General features: G+C 41.2%; 1 protein-coding gene across 3 annotated transcripts in view; it reads right to left on the reverse strand.

Annotated features, from left to right (window-relative positions):
* Window positions 1–25,716, reverse strand: part of MTUS2 (microtubule associated scaffold protein 2) — a 376,214-nt gene that overhangs the window by 150,754 nt on the left and 199,744 nt on the right. For all 3 annotated transcript variants that reach the window (XM_077745435.1, XM_077745433.1, XM_077745434.1), the window contains one exon: window positions 4,125–4,223. In XM_077745435.1, the coding sequence (XP_077601561.1) occupies window positions 4,125–4,223 (99 nt within the window). The remainder of the gene's footprint in view (window positions 1–4,124; window positions 4,224–25,716) is intronic.

Raw genomic sequence — 25,716 nt, forward strand, 5'->3', positions numbered from 1 at the left:
TTAACATGAATGAGCCTCAAAAACATGATGAAAATCAAAGAAACCAATTCAAAAGGTCACATGCTGTGCGATTCCATTTATATGAAATGTCCACACTAAGCAAATCCCATAAAACAGAAGGTAGACCAGTGGTTGTCAGGGGCCCTCCGAGCTGAAAGTGGTGGCTGACTGTCAACAGGCACCTCAGTCCTACAACTACAGTGAACTGGTTCTACCAACAGCCTGAATGCATTTGAAAGTGGCTTTTTCCTCCAGAGCCTCCGCTCAAGAACTCAGCCCCACTGACATCATGATTGTGATATTTTGAACAGAGAACCCACAGAAGCCACACCTGCAGGTCTAACCTACAGAATTGTGTCCAGTAGAACAAACAAATGGGTGCTATTTAAAAAAGAAAGAAAGAAAGAAAGAGAGAGAGAGAGAGAGAGAGGGAGAAAGAAAGAAAGAAAGAAAGAAAGAAAAGGAAAATTAGCAAACATACAATAAGAGAAACTATCCAAAATGAAACATGCAGAGAAAAAAGGGTGAAGGAAGCAAACAGGGTTATCAGTTTGGACAGGAGTTGTGAGTCAACTTCAAGTGGCCTAATGTATATACAGCTGGAGTCCCAGAAGAGGAGGGGTCAGGCCTGAACATGTCTGAGGAGATGATAGGCAACACACTTTCAAACTGTATGAAAACTGTATCCCACAGATCTAAGAATCACAACAAACCTCAAGCACAAAAACCACGAAGAAAAGGATACCAAGGTAAAGTGTAATCACCTTGCTAAAAATGGGTGCTAAAAAGAACAGCTTTCAAACAGCCAGAGAAGAAAGATGCCTTATGTGCAGAGAAACAAAGATAAGGAGAGGGGCTTGTCTTCACCGGAAACCATTCAAACCAAAAGACAATGGAACAACATCTTTAAATACTTCAGGGGGGAAAATGCCAACTGAATTCTGAACAAAGTAAAAGTATCTAAGAAAAACGAAGGTCAACAGAAACAGAAAGATTCTACCACCAGAAAACTCCACCACCAAGAAAGTCAGAGAAAATACTTTAGGTACAAAAACAATGGGACCAGCTGGAAATCTGGGTTTGCGTAGAGGAACGAAAAGCACTAGAAATGACAACTAAAGGGAAAGTCTGAAAGACTTTTTTCTTATTTAAATCTCCTAGAAAGAAAACAGCGTTGATAGTCAATGGGAAGAGTGCAGTGCAGGGTTTAGGACACATGTAGAAGGAAAGTATTTGATAACAGGAGTACAAATGTCAGGAAAGAAATGGAAGAATACAGTTGAGAGATTCTTACACGGTTGAGCCTTGAACAGCGCAGGGGTGAGGGGTAACAGCCCCCTGTGCAGTTGAAAATCCGCATATAACTTTTGACTCCCCAAACTTAACTACTGAGCGCCTACTGTTGACTGGAACCCTTTCTGATATCAGAGTCAATTGATCAACACACTGTATGCTAGATGTATCCGATATTATACCAGGAATACAGTAAGCTAGAGAAAAGAAAATGTCATTAAGAAATCATAAGAAAGAGAAAATATATTTACGGTATATACTGTATTTACTGAAGAAAATTCGCACATAAGGGGACCTGCACAGTTCCAACCAATGTTATTCAAGGATCCACTGTATTATATGGTATGTGAAGTGATATGGTATCGTTTCAAGGCAGAATGTGAAAAGTTAAAGATAGAAACTATGAACCCTAAAGCAACAACTAAATAACTAAATAACAACTAAAATAACCCAATAAGAGACAGATAGCTAATACGGCAATGAAGAGGACAAATGGAATCATTATATTTAATTAATTCAAAAGAAGGCAGTAAAATAGGGGAAAAAACAAAAAACAACACATGAGATAGAAAATAATAGGAGGATGGTAGATTTAATCCCAATCAAATCAATAACATGAAATGTACATCAAAGGCAGAGCTTTCAGATTAGGGAAAAATGCAAGAGCCAATTATGTGCTGCTTGTAAGAAACACACTTGAAAATAAAGAGACACGCAGATGAAAAGGAGGACCGTGCGAGGAGGTATAACCATGCGGAACTAATGGAATCCTGGAGTGGTACAATTAATATTGAATAGGGTAGATTTCAGGGAAAAGAATATTACCAGGGATAAACAGGGTCATTTCCTAATGATAAAGTGGGCAATTCATCAAAATGATAAATGATCCTAAAGGTTTATGTACCTAATAGCAGAGCTTCAGAATACAAGAAGCAAATAATGATAGAACCGAAAGGAGAAAGAGACAAGTCCACAATTATACTTAGAAATTTCAACAACCTTCTCTCAATTACAAAGAGAACATGTAGACAGAAAATCAGTAAGGATACAGAATACTTGAACTATGCTATCAGCCAACTTGACCCATGACATTCGTAGAATGCTTCGCATAGATAGGGCGCAATAGACGTTTTTCTTTAGTGTGTATGAATCATTTACCAAGATGGACCTTGTTGTGAATCATAAAACAACGTCTCAATAAATTTAAGAGGATTCAAGTCATCCAAAGTATATTCTCCAACCACAATGGAATTAAATTAGAAATAAAATCAGAAAGATCTCTGGAAAGTCCCAGATATCTGCAAACACACTTCAAAATAATCATGAGTAAAGAAGAAATCATAAAAGGAAATTTAAAAATAGTTTGAACCCAATGAAGATGAAACCTAGTATATCAAAATTTATGGACTATAGCTTAAGCAATGAATAAAGGGAAATTTATTTTATTAAACACACACATTAGAAAAAGAAGAAAGATTTTAAACTAATGATATCAGCTAGTTAAACCCTGTAGAAACAGAATAAAAGAAATCATAAAGACCAGAGTAGAAATTTGTTGCATGTTACCCTGCAAAAAATGTCAAGGCTCACCTCCCTCACACGGTGTATGAAAGTAAACTCAAATGGATCACAGACTTAAATATAAAGCCTAGAACTCTAAATCTTTTAGAAGAAAATGTAGGAAAAAATCTTCATGGTTGAGAATGATGCAACGATTTTTTTTTAGATAATACCAAAAGCATAATCCATAAAAGAAAAAAATTATGAACTGGACTTCAGGAAAGTTAAGAAAGTGTACTCTTCTAAAGCACTGCTAGGAGAACACAAAACAAGCCACAGACTGGGTGGGGGGAGGGGGGACTGTAAATCATGTAACTGAAAAAAAACTATATTCAAAATATATTTTTTAAAAAAACTTCAAAATTCAGTAAGATGAAAAAAACAATAAAAAATTATAAAATATTTGAATATTTTATCAAAGCGTATACTCTTTGATAAATTAATTTGATAAATTAATTAAACAAATTAAATATTCTTTAATATTTACTTGGTATAAATATTTCCTTTCATGTTTTAACCTTTTAGTACTCTTACATTGAGGTGTGTGCTTTGTACGCAGTCTAAAGCTAGATTTCACAGCATATAATATGTGTTTAATAAATACCTTTTGACTATTCAATAAGTGTCTGTTTCATAGTCATTGCAGGCATTCAATAAATTAATACACCTAAAGAGCTAAGGAATATCCTCATATCCGGGTATAAGTATTCTCAAACAGTAACTACTATTGCTACAATTTTCTTGCTTAATGAAAACGTGAGGTTATACTCCATTCTGTTTTAAAAGGGGTTAATGCCTACAATATCAAATTCCACGATAAATGATTTTCAACTCTCAAGTGATGTTACCTAGTTTCTTAATATCTGAAGGTAAGTAAATGTTTTCCTCATTGACAAAATTGCAAGTATTACCATTGTTTTTCTGTTTTTCTTCTTTTTAGAAGCTATTATTATCTCTTGAGGTTAGATCTTCAAAGTCTGTTTTTCGATTGTAAATTATTCCTACGTGCTGTTGGAGTAGCAGATACTCCTACACAGAGAAGATCTTACCTCTTAAGAGCCCGATAACATTTTGTTTTTTAACATAAAATGATGCCAACAGCTGGTTCATTTCATCTAGAGTGAGAACACATCAGCAATATGTACGTCAAGTCCTGATACCGTGACACATATCTCGGGGGCTGGCACTGCTCCATTAATGACATTTGAACAAAATAAATGACAAGTTCAAGCCTTCTCCCTGAATGAACACCAATCACATTTCTTAAATACCTGGTGAATGAAGCTTGGTGGCTGAAACCACTGTTCTCTTAGGAGACGAAACAGCAGGTTTATTAGCATCTTGATCTTTTTGTACTTCTTTCTTGGATCCTATATAGAGTTTAAAAAGAGAAAAAGGAAGAAAAAGAGCTAGTTACAATGGAAACAGTAACACAAGTCGTTCGTGGCAAGGGAGGCTTAATGAAACACAAATGGAATAAAGTAATATTTGGGTGATTTGTTGCTATGGTCACCACCCCCTGTGCTTCGGGGATGACACACTCGTTTATAGCAAAGGGAATTAAGTGGTGGCCAGGGGAATAAGCACACCGCTGTCTCTGATTTGATGAAAAACGCCCCTGTCTCTGGAGGTCGCTGCACCCCAGTGACTCTGACAAACTACCTGGGAATTAAAGTTGTACTGTCACTAGCCACCACCTCAGTCTGCCCGCCTCTTCCTGCCAAAACAAATTTTCAGAGTCAGAGATGGAAGCTGTAGCGGAACACAACTGCTAATGACTTCAGCATCACTGAGACCTGAGCCACAGGGGACATGGTCTGTCTCTAATTAATTTCCATGCAGCTGGTCCACAGAGGTGACCTAGAGAGCCTTTTAGCTCTCTTGGCTACAGCTGAGCCTTCCTGGAATTTGGCATCAGAGCCAGCCCCAGCAGAATGAAATGACCTGAACATGAGCAATAACGAAGAGTGGCATGTGGACGCTCCTCAAATTACATCCAGGAGCAGAGTGCCGTGTCCCCTCGTGTGCCACGCACAGACACTCACCTTCACATCACCTTCATCAGAAAGTCAAGGAACAATGGATGGTGGATTAGAGAAATAACACAGACCTGGACATACCTAGACCAGCCTCCCCTTTAGCAAATTTATTATGTCATTTTAAAAGTAAAGCTTGGGGAGAGACAGAGAGAGAGAGAGAGAGACAGAGAGAGAGAAGAGAGAAGAGAGAAGAGAGAAGAGAGAGGGAGAGGGAGAGAGGGGGAGAGAGAGAGAGAGAGAGAGAGAAGAACCCAAATAGATAAAATTACAAATGAAAGAGGAGAGGTCACAACCACCACCACAGAAATACAAACAATTATTATTTGTATAGAATACTATGAAAAATGATATGCCAACAAATCAGGCAATCTGGAAGAAATGGACAAATTCCTAGAAACTCATAAATTACCATAACAGAAACAGGAAGAAATAGACAATTTAAATAGACCCCTAACCAGCAAGGAAATGGAATCAGTTATCAAAAACCTCCCAACAAACAAGAGCCCTGGGCCAGAAGGCTTCCTGGGGGAATTCTACCAGACATTTGAAGAAGAGTTAACACCTATTCTTCTCAAACTGTTCCAAAAAAATAGAAACAGAAGGAAAGCTTCCAAACTCATTCTATGAAGCCAGCATTACCTTGGTTCCAATACCAGACAAAGACCCCCTCTATGAAGGAGAATTACAGGCCAACTGCCCTGATGAACATGGATGCCAAAAATTCTCAACAACATACTAGCAAATCGAATTCAACAGTACATCAAAAGAATTATTCACCATGATCAAGTGGGATTCATTCCTGGGCTGCAGGGCTTGTTCAATATTCACAAATCAATCAACATGATACACATTAATAAAAGAAAGGATAAGAACCATATGATCCTCACAATAGATGCAGAAAAAGCACAATGACAAATACAGCTTCCTTCCTTCCTTCCTTCCTTCCTTCCTTCCTTCCTTCCTTCCTCCCTCCCTCCCTCCTTTCCTCCCTCCCTCGCTTCCCCTCCCCTCCCTTCCCTCCTTCCTTTCTCTCCTCTCCTCCCCTCTCCTCCCCTCCCCTCCTCTCCTTTCCTTTCTTAAATTTACATCCAAGTTAGTTAGCATCTAGTACAGCAATGATTTCAGGAGTAGATTCCTTACTGCCCCTTACCTGTTTAGCCCGTCCCCCTCCACAACCCCTCCAGTAACCCTCTGTTTATTCTCCATATTTAAGTGTCTCTTATGATTTGTCCCCCTCCCTGCTTTTACATTATTTTTGCTTCCCTTCCCTTATGTTCATCTGTTTTTTATCTTAAAGTCCTCATGGGAGTGAAGTCATATGATATTTGTCTTTCTCTGACTAATTTCACTTAGCATAATACCCTCTAGTTCCATCCACGTAGTTGCAAATGGCAAGATTTCATTCTTTTTGATCACCAAGTAATATTCCATTGTATATATATACCACATCTTCTTTATCCATTCATCTATCAATGGACATTTGGGCTCTTTCCATACTTTGGCTATTATTGATAGTTACAGCATCCTTTCTTGATAAAAACCCTTAAAAAAAAAAAGTAGGGATAGAAGGGACATACCTCAACATCATAAAGGCCATATATCAAAGATCCACAGCTAATATCATTCTCAATAAGGAAAAACTGAGAGCTTTTCCCCTGAGATCAAGAACACGACAGGGACGTCCACTCTCACCACTGGTTTTTAACACAGTACTGGAAATCCTAGCTTCAGCAATCAGACAACAAGAAGAAATAAAAGGCATACAAATTGGCAAAGAAGTCAAACTTTCACTCTTCACAGATAACATGATGCTCTGCATAGAAAATACAAAAGACTCCACCAAAATACTACTGGAACTGATCCATGAATTCAGCAAAGTCGCAGGATATAAAATCAATGTACAGAAACCAGCTGCATTTCTACATACCAGTAAGGAAGCAGCAGAAAGAAAAATTAAGGAATTGATTCCATTTACAAGTGCCCCAAAGCCCATAAGATACCTAGAGATAAACCTAAACAAAGAGGCAAAAGATCCATATGCAGAAAATTATAGAAAGCTTATGAAAGAACTGAAGGTGACACAAAGGAATGGAAAAACATTCCATGCTCATGGATTGGAAGATCAAATATTGTTAAAATGCTGATGCTATCCAAAGCAACCTACACATTCAAGGCAGACCCTATCAAAATAATACTAGCATTCTTCACAGAGGTTGAACAAACAATTCTAAAATTTTTGTTTCTAAAAGAACCTGAAGAACCAAAGCAATCTTGAAAAAGAAAATCAAAGTTGGAGGAATTACAATTCTGTACTTCAAGCTATACTACAAAGCTGTAATCATCAAGACAGTATGGTACTGGTACAAAAACAGACACATAGATCAATGAAATAGAATAGAGAACCCCAACATTGACCCACAAATGAATGGCCAACTAATCTTCGACAATGCAGGAAAGAGTATGCAATGGAAAAAAGACCATCTCTTCATCAAATGGTGCTGGGGAAAATGGACAGCAACATGCAGAAGAATGAAATTAAGACCACGTTCTTACATGATACAGAAAAATAAATTCAAAATGGATGAAAGACCTAAATATGAGACAGGAAAGCATCTAAATTCTAGAGAAGAACACAGGCAGCAACCTTTTTGACCTCAGCCGTGGCAACTTCTTACTAGCTATGTCTCCAGAGGCAAGGGAAATGAAATAAAAAATGAAGTACAGTGACCTCATCAAGATAAAAAGCTTCTACACAGTGAAGGAAACAATCAACAAAATCAAAAGGTAACCAACGGAATGGGAGAAGATATTTGCAAATGACATATCAGATAAAGGGTTAGTATCTAAAATCTATAAAGAACTTATCAAACTCAGCACCCAAAAACAAATAACCCAGTGAAGAAATGGGCAGAAGACATGTATAGGCACTTTTCCAAAGAAGACCCAGAAGCGTTAACATACTCATGAAAAGAGGCTCAACATCATTCATCATCAGAGAAATACAAATCAAAACCACAATTAGATACTAACTCTCACCTGTCACAATGGCTAAACTTAACAACTCAGGAAACAACAGATGTTGGTGAGGATGCTGAGAAAGAGTATCTCTTTTGCACTGCTGGTGGGAATACAAACTGGTGCAGCCACTCTGCAAAACAGTATGGAGGGTCCTCAAAAAATTAAAAATAGAACTACTCTACAACTCAGCAATTGCACTGCTAGGTATTTATCCAAAGGATACAAAAATGCTGATTCGAAGGGGCACAAGCAACCCAATGTTTATAGTAGCACTATCAACAATAGCTAAATTATGGAAAGAGCCCAAATGTCCATTGACTGATGAATGGTAAAAAAGATGTAGTATATATATACAATGGAATATTCCTCAGCAATCAAAAAGAATGAAATCTTGCCATCTGCCAACAATGTGGATGGAGCTAGAGTGTATTATGCTAAGTGAAATAAGTCAGTCAGAAGAAGACAAATACATGATTTCACTCATGTGGAATTTAAGAAACACAACAGATGAACACAGGGAAAGGGAAGGAAAAACAAGATAAAAGTGGAGAGGAAGGCAAACCGTAAGAGACTCTTAACAATAGAGAACAAAGTGAGAGTTCTGGAAGGGAGGTGTGTAGGATTGGCTAAACGGGTGATGGGCATTAAGGACAACACTTGTGATGAGCACTGGGTGTTGTATGTAAGTGATGAATCATCGGGTTCTAATCCTGAAACCAATACTACACTGTATGTTAACCAACTTGAATTCAAACAAAAAATTATTTACTCTAAAAAAAAGAACTAAAGCAAGTTTTGCTATTAAAGGGGGGAAAAAGTAAAGCTTGGGGATGGCTCCTTAGATACAGAGCACACATCCAGCTTCGACTTCCCAGGGCCTGCAGGCCACTCCTCTTCCACAGGTAAACTGCTGGTGGACATTTGATGGTTATTCTTCCGGACCTCCTTCTAGGTATTTATAAATACTACCCACACAAAATACAAATACGGATATTGGTTAGCTAAGTGAATCGTATATTGTAATTTCTTTTTGCCTACCCACATTTTAAAATATCTTTCTTGTGGGGCGCCTGGGTGGCTTAGTCGGTTAAGCGTCCGACTTTCCGACTTTCGCTTAGGTCATGATCTCGCGGTTTGTGGGTTCGAGCCCCGCGTCGGGCTCTGTGCTGACTGCCGGCTCAGAGCCTGGAGCCTGTTTCAGTCTGTGACTCCCTCTCTCTCTGACCCTCCCCTGCTCACGCTGTCTCTCTCTCTCCTAGAAATAAATAAAACATTTAAAAAAAAAATATCTTTCTTGTAACCATGTATTTATAGATCTTTTTAAAAACGCCACATATTAATAGGTAAACATGTACCATAATGCATTCACCCATCCTCCTGTTGATGACTATTTAGATAGTTTGCAACTTTAGCCATGAAAATAGCTAATGTGCTACAATACACATTCTTCTACTTGTTTCTTTGCACACGGGTCCCAGTGTCTTTACAGGAAAAAGGCATAGAAGTGCTTTTGCTGGATTAAGAGTCTGCTCGATTAAGAGTCGCAGTCCAACCAACTGCCTTCTGCAAGGAGTCACTAATTCACACTCCCAACCAAGGGAGGGCGACTATTTCTACATACCCCACACCCTACTGACATCGAAGTCTCAATCATCATAATTTTTGCCAGACACTTAGAGTCTTTTCAGATTAGTCGTGTGCATTTCTTTATTTGAAAATTGCCTGATTAAATCCTTTGCCTATTTTTCTTACTGATGTATTAGTAACGCTTCATTTACCCTGGGTATTAATCCTTTCTTTGCCTGCCATGTAAATTTTATTTTCCAGCCTCCCACTTTTTAAGATGTATTTATAGTATATTTCATTGTACTGTGAGTTTCAATTTTAGTATGTTCAAATGATTTGTCAATTTTTCTCTTGACAGTTTTAAAAGCACTATGATGGATTATTTATATGTATGTGTGCATGCATGTGTATATGTGTGTGTAGAGATGTATGATGGTAGAGAGAGATCATTCCAGGAGTTTGGATTCAACCTCCCCATCTTTTGTTCTTTCCTGGCCTGACTGGGCTCCCACTTTCCCTGCGCCAGTGGACCTGCCTCGCTGCCTCTCTCCGTCCTTATTCTTCAGCTCTTCTGCTCTTCTACACTCATACCTGTCATCATCTCCTCTGTTTTACTGCTTTTGGAAAAACTCTTTCAGTCTCATTGATAGAACTCTTCTAAAACCTGAATTCTCTTTTGTATTTCTCCCCTGCTCTTTTTTTCTTCCTACTGTCAATACACTTCACAGCATTTAGTTAACATACCCCCGGTCTTTCACATCTCAGTAAGTGGCACCATCGTTCACTCACTGTGCCCAGGCCCTCCAGCCATCTCCCAAGGTACTCAGAGGGAACTATAGACCCCTTATCACATCCCTGAGGCCCTACAGACCAGCACTAGCCGAGAGGAACCGAATATGGGCTACTTGTGTCGTTCAAAATTTCCTAGTGGCAACGTTTAACAAGTAAAAGTATAATGAAATTAATTGTAATAATATCTTTGATTTAATCCAACACAGTATCACTTCAAAAGCTGGTCACCATATTTGAGTTCTCAACAATGCCTCATGGGCCACTGGCCAGCATACTGAGCAGCACAGCCCTAGGTGACCTGTCCCCTGGCTACTTCACGGGCACACTACGATAGTTAACTCTGTGTGTCAGCTTGACTGGGCCATGGGGTGCCCAGACATTTGGTCAAACATTATTCTGGGTGTTTCTAGATGAGACAAAATTTAAATTGGTAGACTGAGTAAAGCAGACCGCCCTCCTCAATGTAAGTAGGCCTCGTAGAATCTGCCGAAGGCCTGAGTAGAACAAAAGGCTGACTAAGAAGGAACTTCACATTATATAATTTATATTATATTATGTATTATAGAATAAGAAGTTATATATATTACACATAACATATACATATTTTCGATATATTTTGTCTGTCTCTGAAATGTGTTACATGTACACGTACGTATATACAATTGGTTCTGTTTCTCTGAGGAACCCTGATATACACATGGCGTCATTCTGCTTTCTGCTCACACACTCCCACCATACTATACCGCCAGCTGTGCGGGTGCTCAAATAAGCCACGCCTCCTCCCTTTCCGGGCCCTTTAGTTTGAGTTCCTTCTTCCCAGAAGCCTTCCATGCTTCCTCTAGGCCTTGAGCATGGTTCACTCATCCATTCATTCAAGTCTCTGCACAAATGATAATCTTCAGAGAGGCTGCGCCTGACACAGCAGGTGGACAGCCTTCCCGTCACCTGCCAATCTTCCCTTCCCTGGCTTCATTCTTCTTCACAGCTTTTATCACACTCAGAAGTATATGCTGTCCTTCTCGGTTTGTGTATTGTCCACCCTCCCCTCTAGATCGCAAGCTTCAACCACAGGGCCACACTCATCCCTGGACAGTGTGGTCATTCAGTCAGTGCCACCTCCTCTTGTCTGCTCCCTCCGACTGGGCTTCCTTCAAGACATCTTGCCCAGGCATTTCAGGGCTTACGGAAGGCTGGAACCTGGGGTCCTGAAAGCCCACTCACCGCTTCACTGCACTAAAGTCAGACCCACCCTTCAGAGGACCCAACGCATGGCTCATTCCATTCTTTTCATCCTTCCTCCTGCTCAGATTTTAAGTATCAACAAATATGGAAGGTACTGAGACTCGTGGAGCTGAGAAATGTTAAAGGACCAAAGCCTGCATTAATAAACACAATACTTTAAAAGAAAACTAAACATGAATATTTATCATGCATTTCCACAATTTCCATTCAGCCTTCATGGTGTGCAATTTGGCAGCTTCTATCAAAAATTTAAATATTGATATCCTTGACCTAGCAATGCTGCCTATACAGATCTCTCTTTGGAACACCACCACAAGTGTGAATGGCTTATGTACAAAGAGACTTCGTACATTATTCACAATAATAAAGGAGAGCAAATAATCAAAATGCACACTGGGGAGTGGTTAAATAAATCACGGTACCTCTCTTCTAGGTAGTTTTCTATAGCCATGAAAAAGACTGAAGTGGCTCTACATTGTACTGGCACAGAAGATGTCCATGATAAATAAAAAAGCTAGTTGTTGAACACTGTGCGTGGTATTATCTCACTAAAATTTTTTTTTAACTTTTACTCAGTTTTGAGAGACAGAGAGAGACAGAGAGAGACAGAGAGCAAACAGGGGAGGGTCAGAGAGAGAGGAAGGCACAGAATCTGAAGCAGGCTCTAGGCTCTGAGCTGATGACTGGAGCCGAAGTCGAACGCTTAACTGACTGAGCCACCCAGGTGCCCCATGTATTGTCCCATTTCTAATGACACAAAATGCCATCTGTATTATAGTTTTTAACGATGTAAGCAGATTTGAAAGACAGGCACCAAGTTGTTCACAATGGCTACTTGTGAGCAGTAGGATTGGAAGGGATTTTACTTTTTAATTTACTATGCTTCTGTGTTATTTTCATTTTTTATGATGATCACATATTACATTTCTAATAAGAAATAATAAAAGGAGTGAAACCAAAACCAAAATGAAAATAATTTGTCTGATCCATGAAAGGATAAGGAGAGAATCCAGCCCAGTGCGACCAATTCTGTAAGAACAACGTTGATGGAAGGTTTCACGGTCCCTCCCCTAGGAATGCAACGCTGCCTAGCAAATTCTTGTGTGGTTCTGGGAATTCTTGATGGCACAGAAAATTACAGCAATCAGTCAAGACTTTCAGTACTTTTTGCAGCTTTCTTGTGGTCCAGACTCAGCCTCAATGTTTTTTAAGCACACCATAAGCTCTGATATAACTCCGTAAGAACTTGGACTATCTAGAAACGGCAGAATGGGTTGTGGTCTCATGGTTTACTTCCTGTGCATCTGGCCACTCTCTCTCTCCTTCTCTGGGCCTTCCTCCTTTGCCTGCACCTGAGTAAAGCTGTCCCAGGATTCTGCTTCAGCCTTCCCCTGTCCACATTTCTGGTTGTTCCTGACCCTCGCCGTGCTCGTACCACCAAGTTGCACACACTGAGGACTATCAACTCTGCCATTTCCAATCCAGATGGGCCCCGACATCCTTCCTGAGATCCAGACCTGGTTTTAGCTGCCAATTAGACATGACCACAACCTACCAGACAACCAGATTACCACGCCCCAAATGGAACAAATTCTCTTCCTCTCTAATTACTTCTCTTCCTAGATTTTCTTTCCTGGCCGGCTGTTCCCCTGGTCACTGAAGCCAGACGCCAGCGAGTCCTTTTCTTTACGCTCCCATATCTGATCAGCCACTACCTGCTGCCTTGTAAAGCGGCTCTTCAATCTGGCCGTGTACCCATTCTCACTTTTAACCTCAGCTCAGTTCTCGCTAGGCCAGCTATAAAATTCTCCTAAGTGATTTCTCTGTCCTGTGTCTAACTTTCTTCACGTTTACCTAACTCATCCTTCCGACGGGTGCCGGGATGACTGACCTCTCTTAATCATCAACGGATCACATGATTTTACTTCTAAAGCCTTTCCAAAGCTTTCCATGGGCTTTGGCAGCAAGCCCCAACTCTGTGGCGTGAGATGTGCCACCTCCGGGGTCCGGGTTCCTCTCCCACCCGCCCCTGGAGTGACAGTGAGGTGTCCACATGACATCTGTGTTTCACTCGGCTGTCTTAGGCTGGTGCTCCATCCGTCCTTTGTCTGCCTGGTCCACCCCCGATCGTCCTCAAACTCAGCTCTTCACTGAAGGCTTCTGTATTATTCCTTGTGGCCACGGGGGCAAATGACCACAAATGAGTGATTTAAAAATAACACAAATGGATTCTCTTATAATTCTGGGAAGCCAGAAGCATGGAATCAGTCTTACTGGGCTAAAATCAACGTGTCAGCTGGGCTGATTTCTCCTGGAAGTTTCAGGGGAGAATCTGTTCCCTTGCCTTTTCCAGCTTCTAGTGTTCCTTGGTCTGTGGCCCCCTCATTCATCTTCAAGACACATCACTTCGATCTCCACTTCTTTCCTCACATCTCCTTCTCTAACTGCTCCTGACTTTTTCTTATGGGGACTCCTGTGATTACACTGGGTCCATCCAGCTAATTCAGGATGATCTCCTCATCTCAAGGCCCTTCCCTTAAGCACACAGCTGCAAAGACCCTGTGGTCATGGAAGGTAACACACATCAGTTCCAATGATTAGGGCAGAGAACATATTTGGGAGCCATTATTTGGCCTGTCATGGCCTCTTTGTCTACCCAAATGAATAAATGAGAAAACTCTTTTTACTTGCCAAAGAGGCACTGATTTCTTGGTCTATATTAGTCCCCTGAATCTCTGTCACTTATTTATGAAGATTTTACTAATTTCCCCAAGTCCTCTTGAATAGGTGCCATTCCTTAAACCCCATTCAGCTTTCCCTGTTTCCTTTCCCCCGGTGTGGACTACATACTACTATGGACATCTCTTGTTTGGCCTGATCAGCTTCTTTTAACAGCAGCCATGTTCACTTGGGGGAACTAACCTTTCCCTCCCCATGGCTCATGTGGCTGGTGGGGGGGGCCGGGGGGGCTGACCCCACCTGGATCTGGAGGTGGGCATGTGACCCAGCCCTGCCCAATCAGAGCTCTACATCATGCTCGTGGCACAGAGCACCCTGGTTTGAGAGTAGAAACAAAATCCAGGTGGGGGTAATGAGGGCCTTAGCTTATCAATTTTGCTGGACTTGCCAGAAAAGAACTCCTTTTCTGACAGTTGTGTAAACTGGTGGGATGTAAGCCTGAACTGCCATTGACTGCCTCTGTCCCCACGTGGGGAGGCCTCTGGGAAGCAGCCATGACAGTGGGTGTAAGGGACTGGAGACAAAAAACAGTGCCACTGTTTAAGGACCTGGGTACAGCCCTACTTCACGGTAGCCATAGCCCCTGAGCTTTTCAGTTACATGAACCAAAAATCCTTCTGACAGTTTGCATTCTTTTGTGCCTAAGGCTGTTTGATTGGGTTTCTGTGACTTGCTACCAGACAAGAGCTGAAAGTGCCAGTTAAAGAAGACAGCCCCTTCACAAATACATATACATGCTCATCTCTTATGGGTTCTGAATTGGTCAAAACTGCCTGTGTACCTCAGTGTGTACCTTCTGTACACGGAGATTCAGAGCTATACAAAAGAATGTACGCGTATAAAATTCAGAGCCCTACTGGGGGAGCTTTAACGGTGGGAGGGAGAAGGGGCTAGGAGGGGGAAGAAATGCCAGCTTCACTGGTATCAGAGGATAATTTTATGGCTGTTGTTGTTGTTGTTTTTAAAGCAGATGTATACCCAGTGTGGGGCTTAAACTTACAACCCTGAGATCAAGAGTCAGATATTCTACCAACTGAGCCACCACGGTGCCCCATAAGTTTATAGATTTTTTTAAAAAGCTTTATTTATTTATTTATTTATTTATTTATTTATTTATTTATTTATTTCGAGAGAAAGCACACACCAGGGGAAGGGCAGAGATAGAGGGGAGAGAGAATCCCAAGCAGGCTCTGCACTGTCAGCACAGGGCTCGAAGAAGGGCTTGATCCCATGAACCACAAGATCATAACATGAGCCGAAACCAGAGTCACACACCTAACTTATTGAGTCACCCAGGCACCCCACATGTTTTTCTTTAGATGAAGATATATATACTCAAACTACATATACTTTGAACTGTGTTCAAAAGTTACTTAAACTAGCTTTTATCCTTTCCTTTGGTGTGGTTGTATTATTCCAGTGAAGTAAAGTAAGGTGTATTTATTTANAAAAAGAGAGGGAGGGAGGGAGGGAGGGAGGGAGAGAGAGAGAATCCCAAGCTGGCTCCACACTGTGAGCATGGAGCCCAATGCAGGGCTTTAAGCCATGAACCGTGAGATCCTGACCTAAGCTGAAGTTAGATGCTTAATCAAATGAGCAATCCAGGCACCCCATAATTTCATAGTTTTGAAACCCTGTTACTATAATATCCATCCCAGTGCAGACAATTATTGGAAGTTCAAAGAGTCCTAAAGTGTTTCACTATATATAAAGCAGCAAAAGAGCATTCCAAAGGTCTAAGTTGAAAGGCTGTGCCTAGAAATCTATACACAGTGGCTCAGCAAAAGAAAAAAGATAGTGTAAAAGGTCAGTTTCTCATGTGGCCAGGGCCTTCCACAGTGACATGAGTGAGTGTGGCAACTGCCAGGAGAAGACCCGTTTCGTGTTTTATCCTTGAACTGGACATCATAAAAGTGACTCACACCCTGTTCATCATGGGGGCTTGAGGCAGAGGCCACGTGCCTGGCAGCTGTGAGAATCTGAGGAAAGCTGCCCGATTGAGAACGATGGGCCTGCTCTGAGGATGTGGCTGTCATCTTAACAACAGAATGAAATGACAACTGACAGAGGGTCATTCAGGGTCCTGACTGAACACTTCAGAATGGGGGAAAAAATCAGATATAAGAGAATGGTCACTGGGATGCTATATACTTGTTTCATGAAATAAATAAGCATGTCAAAACAACAAAGAGCATTTTTATAGGCTCTGAACAATAGGCCACACATGCAGGTAAATCTCAGCAAAGTGAGGAAAGATAAGAACAAAAAGGATAAAGAAATATACACAGCAATAGACTTTATCCCCCACCAGTCCAACATTCTCACGCCAAGCACCTGTCAAAGCCAAGGTGAAGGGGTTGATCCTTTCCTGACCCTCTAGATGGACTCTCAGACAAGGAACGTGAAAAGCCATGGAAGGAAGATGGGGAGGGGCCCAAAGAAAAATGAAATGTGAATGTGGCAACAATGCAAGTAATAATTGTTGTGCCAACGTAACTGAAAGGAGGTAAATTGGAAAAAATGAATGATGTAATCAGAAAGTGGGGATTCTGATGCCACTTATAAGACAAATGGAATGTGGGAACATTTCAAGGGGAGATTTATAGAGTTTGAATAGAATAAAGCACAGAAACATTATCTAGATAGGAACATATCAAATATATATCACCCCCAACATAGTCTCACTCATCCAGTATAAAGCACCAAATATGCAGCAGGTACTATTCCAGTGAAAGAGAATGGCGTGGGCTGTCATGGAGGATATACTTTCGTTGAATGTATACATCCTTAGCACTTATAAATGCTGGGAACTAGGGGTGCTTTGGTGGCTTGGTGGGTTAAATGTCCGACTTCAGTTCAGGTCATGATCTCACGGTTCGTGCGATTGAGCCCCTTGTTGATCTCTGTGCTGACAGCTCAGAGCCTGAAGCCTGCTTCAGATTCTGTGTCTCCTTCTCCCTCTGCCCCTCCCCACTCATTCTCATTCTCTCTCTCTGAAAAATAAATAAATATTAAAAAAATAATAAATGCCAAGAACTAGCTTGCAGCTGCTTCCGTGTATACTATCTCGCTGTATCCCACCCCTAAACTGTTGCTATTGCTACTGGTATCATTACCGTGCAAATGAAAAAATGGAAGATATGGAGGTTGTAACATACCCACTTTTACCAGTACACGACTGAGCCAGGATCTACCTGTGACTTCTTCCCTCCCTCATTTTAGCCTGCATTTCATTGTACTGCAATGGCCCCAGTGAGCCCTTAGATGTAATGAATCCTCTGGCCTGCCTGCCCACCTGTACTCAGAAGCACAATGAATCCAGGTGAATCTGACCCCATGTGAGGGTCTAAAAGGAAGCAGGATGGGGTCGGGGTGAGAATGCTCAAGAATGGAGTCCGGGGAGAGGGCAGGAAGACAAAGATTATGAAGGTCTTCTATTTTGGGCTGGGACTCAGAGACCAGGGAATGGCTCAAGCCATTTGTTTTCTAAACGTGGAGGTCAGTGAATCCTTACTTCCTTTCCGTCCGTGACTCAACCTTCCTTTCTCTGACCCTAGGTCTACACTGTGTGGATCTCCTTACCCCTTGGTAAATTATCCCCCTCTTCTACTTGCATTGTCAATCTCTCTCCAGAGCAAACTTCTCCAATGGTCATCACTACTTATCCTTTTCCTCCTCACCCAATTGATCTTTGAGTCTGGAGGTCCCCTTCAAACTATCCAATATCCCACGAGAACTTGAAGCCTCCACACTCACTTGAAAATGATTTTCCTTTGAGATTCTACAGTTCTGCCTGCTCTACACTAACACTGTTCCCTGTTGTCACCTGCAGCAAGATTCCTGTCCCTCACTTACCCCCAGGTATGGGCTTCCTCTTTACCCCAGGTCCTGCCATCATTCTAGAAATGTCACTGAGCTCCCGCATAACTCATCTGCCATCCCAGCCTTTCAGTCCTTTGACATCCAATACTCCTGCCAGGCACCTTTGATCAGGAACCCTGGGTACCACCCTGGACCCTATCATCAACTAGAACTTCACCGCTGAAATTCAACATACCCCACTTTTGGAACACAATCATCTATCCTCCAGGCATCTCACTTTGTTATTGCCACTCCGGCTGTCTATGTCTCTAATCTAGACTGAATCTCTTTACCCCCAAACTCATAGGCTCTTTCTGTCTTCACCTTCTTTCCTATGCAATCTAAAGTTGATCCCAATGTCCTTCACTTCTACTATCCTCCTCTTTACACTTTTGCTCTAATAGCACAAAGGGAGCAGAAATCACTAATGGTCACACTGTATACAGAATCCAGCCTGGCTTAACTGAGCTATCCCCTTCCATTAGTCCAGCTGAAGACATAATGACACAGGGCCATAGGATATACAGCCACCAGCTAGAACTGCAGCCACAACACAGATCAGTAACTCTGTTTGTCCTCATCTTGTTTGCATTCTTTTTTTTCTTAAAAAAATTTTTTTAATGTTTCATTTATTTCTGAGGCAGTGGGCAGCGTGAGCAGGGGAGGGTCAGAGAGAGGGAGCCACAGAATGCGAAGCAGGCTCCAGGCTCTGAGCTGGCTGTCAGCACAGAGCCTGACGTGCGGCTCGAACCCACAAACTGTGAGATCATGACCTGAGCCGAAGTTGGACGCTTAACCAACTGGGCCACCCAGGCGCCCTGCATTCCTCTTTTTAACCTAAAAAAGTAAAGTTCAACATCTGAGCCTTTCTAAAAGATCATTCCATAGGCTTTAAAGAAAACTGGAAAGTATCACACTTTCCAATTCATATTCATTACTTTCAATTTTTTCAGCTATTTTTGCTAGTATTTATCTTTATATATCTAAGTAACAGGTTTATGCTATTTCTTTTTTAAAATTAATTATTTTTAAAAGATTTTATTTTATTTTTTTTAAATGTTTTATTTATTTCTAGGAGAGAGAGAGAGAGAGAGAGAGAGAGACAGCGTGAGCAGGGGAGGGTCAGAGAGAGAGGGAGTCACAGACTAGAACAGGCTCCAGGCTCTGAGCCGGCAGTCAGCACAGAGCCCGACGCGGGGCTCGAACCCATGAACCGCGAGATCATGACCCAAGCGAAAGTCGGACGCTTAACCGACTAAGCCACCCAGGCGCCCCTAAAAGATTTTATTTTTAAGTAATGTTTGTTTATTGTTGAGAGAAAGAAAGAGAGACAAAGAGAAAGGAAGAGAGAGACACATATGAGTAGGGAACGGTCAGAGAGAGAGGGAGACACAGAATCTGAACAGGCTCCAGGCTCTGAGCTGTCAGCACAGAGCCCAACGCGGGGCTCAAACTTGCAAACTGCAAGATCATGACCTGAGCTAAAGTTGGACACTTAACCAACTGAGCCACCCAGGAGCCCCTCCTTTGCCTCTTTCCTACACTGGGTTCCTTTTTTCTGGACCTCATGTCTTCCTTTTTCTTGATCTGCTTCCTTATTCTGGTAAAGCATATTTGTTTTTGAGGTTCCAGAGAAATGTGCATAGGAGGCAAATTATCTGACATCATCCATGGCTAAAAATTTCTTTATACAAATGACTGGCTTAATACAGAATTCTAATGTGATAATCATTTCCCCCAGAACTGTGAAGGCATTTCTCCTTCAGCTTGGAGGGTTGTTATTGAAGAGTTTGATGCCATTCTAAGTTCCAACCTTTTGCATGTGATCTGTTTGCTCTCTTGGGAAGGTCTTGGTGCCTCTTCTTTTTCCCAGTGTTGTGCAATTTCATACTGATGGATCCTGGTGTGGGTCTGTTTCATTAAGTGTACTGGGCACTTGGTAGGTTCTTTTAGTCTGCAAATCATCTCCTATGAGTTTGAGGAAATTCCTGAAGTGTTACTTTGGCAAATTCCTCCCCTCTGACTTCTCTGTTTCCTTTTTATGGAACTCTTACTATTTGTACTCCAAATACATATATATTCTATATATAAATGTCTTTTTTGGGATATCTCTGATGCATAGGACACTCAATATAGCCAAAATTGAAGTTTTTGTCACCCAACAAAACTTCTTTTCAGTCCCACTTTCTCTCAGCAAAGACTTTTTTTTTTTTTTTGCTTAAATCAGAAATGTTGACTTTATCATCATCTCCTCCCTCTTTCTCACTTCTTCACATGTAATAAAATACCAAATCCTGTGAAACATAATCACGTAGCTCTCTTAAATTTAGTCCACTTCCTTTCTCATAGTTACCGTAACTTAATTCAGACCAGTGTTGCTCTGAATCTGAAGCAGCCCCTTCATCCTCTCATCTCCAGTCAGCTCTGCTCCGGCTTATCCTTCAGATCTCAACCTAGAGATTTCTAGGTGCTGCCATCATGCTCTGCGGCTCCAACTTTATTATACTCTAGACCTTCCACCTGTTTATATTTCCCATTAGACAATACATACAGGAGAAATTGCCCACTCGGTAAACATTTAAGAACAAATAGTATTATCACTAACTAATTATGTTCTTCCTCCGTGGGAAATATAATCAACCTTGAGATTAGAGGAATTCCTGACATTCTGAAACCTCTTATTTTCTCCTTCTTATTTCTTCTCTAACACCTTGCTCTCTCTACATAATAAACAGGCATGTCCTAAGTGAGTAATGAGAAATCATTTTACACACTGTTAGAAACAAAATGAGTAAAGCTCTGAGTATGATGGATTTGTGGGAAGAAAATAACCAGCTCTCCTGGGGAATCAAGACACTGCATGATCTAATAGGTACTGAGAAAATGTGAATAAGTAAGTGGTGGTGGGAAAAATATTTTGTATTTTTGAAACTATACAAACAGATGTAAGGGTTTTATTTATTGTGGCAATTTGAGTTAGATGAGCCTAAATGAAAGAAATGGTCTGGATTATTGGTCTCATTCGACCCAATAATTTGCTTTTACATTAATTGGAGATAATAAGATTGTGCTTTTCAGCACTTAGATTTTCCACATGTAAATAAAAATCCCTAGCTTGGTCTACTTAATATTAAATAAGAACCCTCATGTTACTATTCTGCATTTTACTCCATAGGCTGCCTCAGCCCCCTTATTTTCTTAACTATTAATTCCTTAAAAGGTCCTCTGCATTCCTTTATTCATTCATTCATCATATATTTACTGGGTGGCTTTGCTGTACTTTATATGGTATCAGCTATTACAGATTTCAAGGTGAAAAGACAAAATCCTCCCCCTGAAATTCACCAATTAGTCAGAATGTAAAATAAGTAATGACAAGATAATGTAGCAAGTGGCAGCTTGGAGGCCCAAGGAAAGATTTCTCTCTGGGAGCTCCAGGAAGGAGCCAGGTAGGACTTCTTCCAAGGCTACTCTTGAGCTAAGATGTGAAGTATGCAGAAGAATCGCCAAGAAGAAAAGGGGACAGTGGGGTGAGGGATCATGGGCAAAGGTACGTGGGGCCCAGGGACAGTCCACACAGGGCCAGCAGGGTAGGATATGGGACTGAAGGGTTTGCTTCTTGAGTCCAGCCTCCCTTGTCTCTGGTCCTCCTAGCATCTCTCACTTCACCAGCAAGGTGAACTGTTTCCATCCAGCATTTCTGAATTCCCTTGAAAATCCAATGTAAGGCTAAAAAATACTACTGTTCGCTTAAACACTTAACATGCTACACATATCCTTCTTATTTTCTTTTTTATAAATGGGAAACTATAAATGAGATTGAGGCCAATGAATGGAATGATGACTAGTGAAAAAAACAGAAAGTAAACAGGAAGTTAAACTGTTATTGGTGGCCACTGCGTACAGTTTAAGTCATGTGGCTTAAGGCGACAGATCAAGACTCATCATGACATGTAAATAAATATTTAAATACGTTATTTCCTTCTTAATAAAATGATATATGCTCATTGTAGAAAAATGAGAAAATACACACTTTCTTCATTTGTGCCATTTCCTCACCTGGGAACAACCACTATGAACCCACTGAAATGCATTGCTTCAGACCACATTATGTGTATATATATTTTTTCTTAATAAAATACTAAAATACAGTATTAAACACTTTGTATTGTAAAAAATAATGCTTAAAACTTAGTTGTACAGTTTAATAAGTAATTAAAAGCAAACACTCATGAAGTTGTTCTTCAGGTCAAGAACTGGAACATTCGAACATTACTGCCACCAAAGCTCTTCGTGTCGGCTTTCCCACCCGAGAAAGCCACTGTCATTCTCTTTTCAGTCATTATTTCTTACTTTTCCTTGCTATTCCTTGCTTTTCCTTGCTATTCTACATGCACCCTTAAGCAATATCCTTAAGTCTACTTATAAACTTTAGTTTTATTTTTTGAGAAGGGGAGGGCCGGGGAAGTGAGAGAGAAAGAGAGAGAGAGAGAGAGAGAGAGAGAGAGAGACAAAGGGAATCTTAAGCAGGTTTCATGCCCATCGCGGAGCCAGATGTGGGGCTCAATATCAAGACTGTGAGATCATGACTTGAGCCAAAATCAAGAGTCAGACGCTTAACCAGTCGAGCCACCCGGCACCCTTATTCATTAACTGTACAATCAGTAATTATACTGTGTCTTCCAAATTTTAACTAAACACTGCAACATTCATGCAGGCCTAGTCCACGGTCATTGCCAAACAGTGATTCGTGGTGTGTATATATCACAGTGTAGTTGTTCCAACTGAAGTTCCCAGTTGTTAGCAATGCTGCTTTCAATGTACTTGTATGTGTCTCCTGATAATTGTGTGCATGTGTTTCTCATATGTGTGCAGGCGGAATCCCTAATGTAAGGCAGGTGCAAACGATTTAAGACAACGACACACTGTCTTCCAAAGAGGCAATGTCCATTTCCCGGTCTCCCGGCAGGAGACCCTGCCAGCGGTAGGGAAGGTCAGATTTTTTTGTTATCATTTTTTAAGGTTTATTTATTTATTTTTGAGAATGAGAGAGAAAGAGAGAGAGAGAGCAGGGAAGGGGCAGAGAGAGAAAGAGAGAGAGGGACCGAGAATCACAAACTGGCTCCACTCTGTCAGCCCGGAGCTGGACATGGGGCTGGATCTCATGAACCGTGAGATCATGACCTGATCTGAAATCAAGAGTTGGACACTTAACCAGCTGAACCACCTAGGTGCCCTGGGAAGGTCAGATTTTAAAAGGTCGCCTTTCTGATGTGTGTACATCCCACTGTGATTTGAACTGCATTCTCTGGGTTATGAAGGCAGTTCAACACCCTTTTCATACATGTATGGGACATTTGCTTTTTGGCTTTTGTGGAACGCTGGCCAAGTCTTTTGTTCCTGTTTTGCCTATTTTGCTTTGCACTAACTTGTATACGTTACAATATAATTTTGTAACCTTTTAAACAACTTAATATGTTAAGATCATCTTTCATGATAATATCTGACAATCTATTTCAAATGTAAACTGATTATTAACTTGATAGTTTAACGCACAAGTGAGAGAACAGACATTATAGACTAGAATCTGTGGTTATAAATACCAATTATTTTGAAGTTAGGTAAAACACATACGGGGAGGTTGCTTAGAATATATTAGCTTATCTGTTGAGGGCCCAGACACTCAACTCTATTGTTGGCTTAGTTGTGTGAATTTAGGCAGGTTACTTAAACTCTCTGAGCTCTGTTTCCTCAGGTATAAAATGGGCACTACAAACAGAAGCTATCCCACAGGCTGTAGTGGGAATACAACAGTATAATACATTAAAAGTGCTTAGCACAGTGCCAGGCACTTACCAAGTCTGCAAAAAATGGTACTTATTAGCAGCAGTAACTTATTATAAATATTTGTTTAGAACCGATAGATTATAAGCACTGTACTCAGTGTATGAAATCATTATGGAACAAGGTTGTTATTCCTGTCCATTTTCCAGTGAGGTATCTGAGGTCAGAAAGGTTAAGTAATTCAATCAAGGTCACATAGCTATTAGTGGTATGACCAAAGCACCAGGAATCTGCATCTAACTTCAAAGCCATTTCCTCTGTCATCCAAATCCTACGTGATAGGAATTCACCACAGCTTACTGATGAAGTTGCTCCATTCACTGAAACAAAAAACACGTGGAAACAGAAAGATATCCAAGGTGGCTTTTGTTTTTTAAAACCTAAAGCCAATTTTTTAAAAAGGATCCATTTTTTAAAATGTTTTATTTAGTTTTGAGAGAGACAGGGCGAGCAGGGAATGGACAGAGAGAGAGGGAGACACAGAATCTGAAGCAGGCTCCAGGTTCTAAACTGTCAGCACAGAGCCCGACGCGGGGCTTGAACCCACGAACTGTGAGATCATGACCTGAGCTGAAGTCAGACACTTAACCGCCTGAGCCACCCAGGCGCCCCTTGTTTTTAAAATTTAAATAAAGATCTGATAACCTGTCATTGTCCCCCCCAGTCATGGACACAGAAGTGCAGCAGGCAGGCTGGTCCTCTGCTGCGTGGTGTTGGCCACAGCTGCCACGTGATGAGGGCCATCACTGTCAGGACCACCCAGTGCCAGGGCTACGAGATGGGCACGGGGCACACTTGGGGGCTCCACAGTCAGTTACCCGGACTTGACTCCACCCCCGACACCTGGCTCTGTTACCTTTGGCTAATTATTTAATTTCTCGAATCCAGCTTCCTAATCTATACAACGGGGTTAAGAACAGTTAAAAGTGAGAAAGAAAGGAGATGGGGGCATGGCTGAGCATGCAGTAAGAACTCAATAAGTGCAGTTATGACTTATTACAAATAAAGTTTACTTTGTGCGACAGCAACCCCTGGTGTTGTCCCTGCCTGAGAGAGACCTGGGGTTAGTTGTTACATGCGGTGTCTGTGCCTGTAGGTAATGAGGAGCCACTAAGAGGTCCCCTGCAGGGGAGGAGCAGTACTAGATTTGTGTTTAGAAAGGTGAGGTGCTCTGCCAGCAGTGGGGAAGGGTGGGAGGGAAGGATCTGGACACCTGTCGGCGTGGCTGGTTGGGTGACTGTTGATTAGAACACGGGGGACCCAAAGTATTCTCAACACCAATATGCTGATGAATGGATTAAAAATGAAACATAAGAAGGCTTTGCACTGGGGTGCCTGGGTGGCTTAGTCGGTTAAGCGTCCAACTTTCGCTTAGGTCATGATCTCGCGGTTCGTGGGTTCGAGTCCCGCGTCGGGCTCTGTGCTGACTGCCAGCTCAGAGCCTGGAGCCTGTTTCAGTCTGTGACTCCCTCTCTCTGACCCTCCCCTGCTCATGCTGTCTCTCTCTCTCCTAGAAATAAATAAAACATTAAAAAAAAAAGTTTAAAAAAAAAAAGGCTTTGTCCTGTCCGAGAAATGTGCTATTCTTCAGTTATCTTAGAAAATAGATGACTGGCAGTTGTCTCTTTCTTATATTTGCATTTTTTTCCCTACTCCCCCCAAAGACCGTAATTAGTAGGAGGCATTTCATCAGTGTAAGTTAGCAAGTAGAATATATAAATCTGGAAGGAAAGGAAAAGTTTTAAACACTGACATGTAATTA

This window comes from Crocuta crocuta, unplaced genomic scaffold, assembly GCF_008692635.1.
Source record: "Crocuta crocuta isolate KB4526 unplaced genomic scaffold, BGI_CrCroc_1.0 scaffold258, whole genome shotgun sequence".
In the NCBI taxonomy this organism is placed as follows: domain Eukaryota; kingdom Metazoa; phylum Chordata; class Mammalia; order Carnivora; family Hyaenidae; genus Crocuta; species Crocuta crocuta.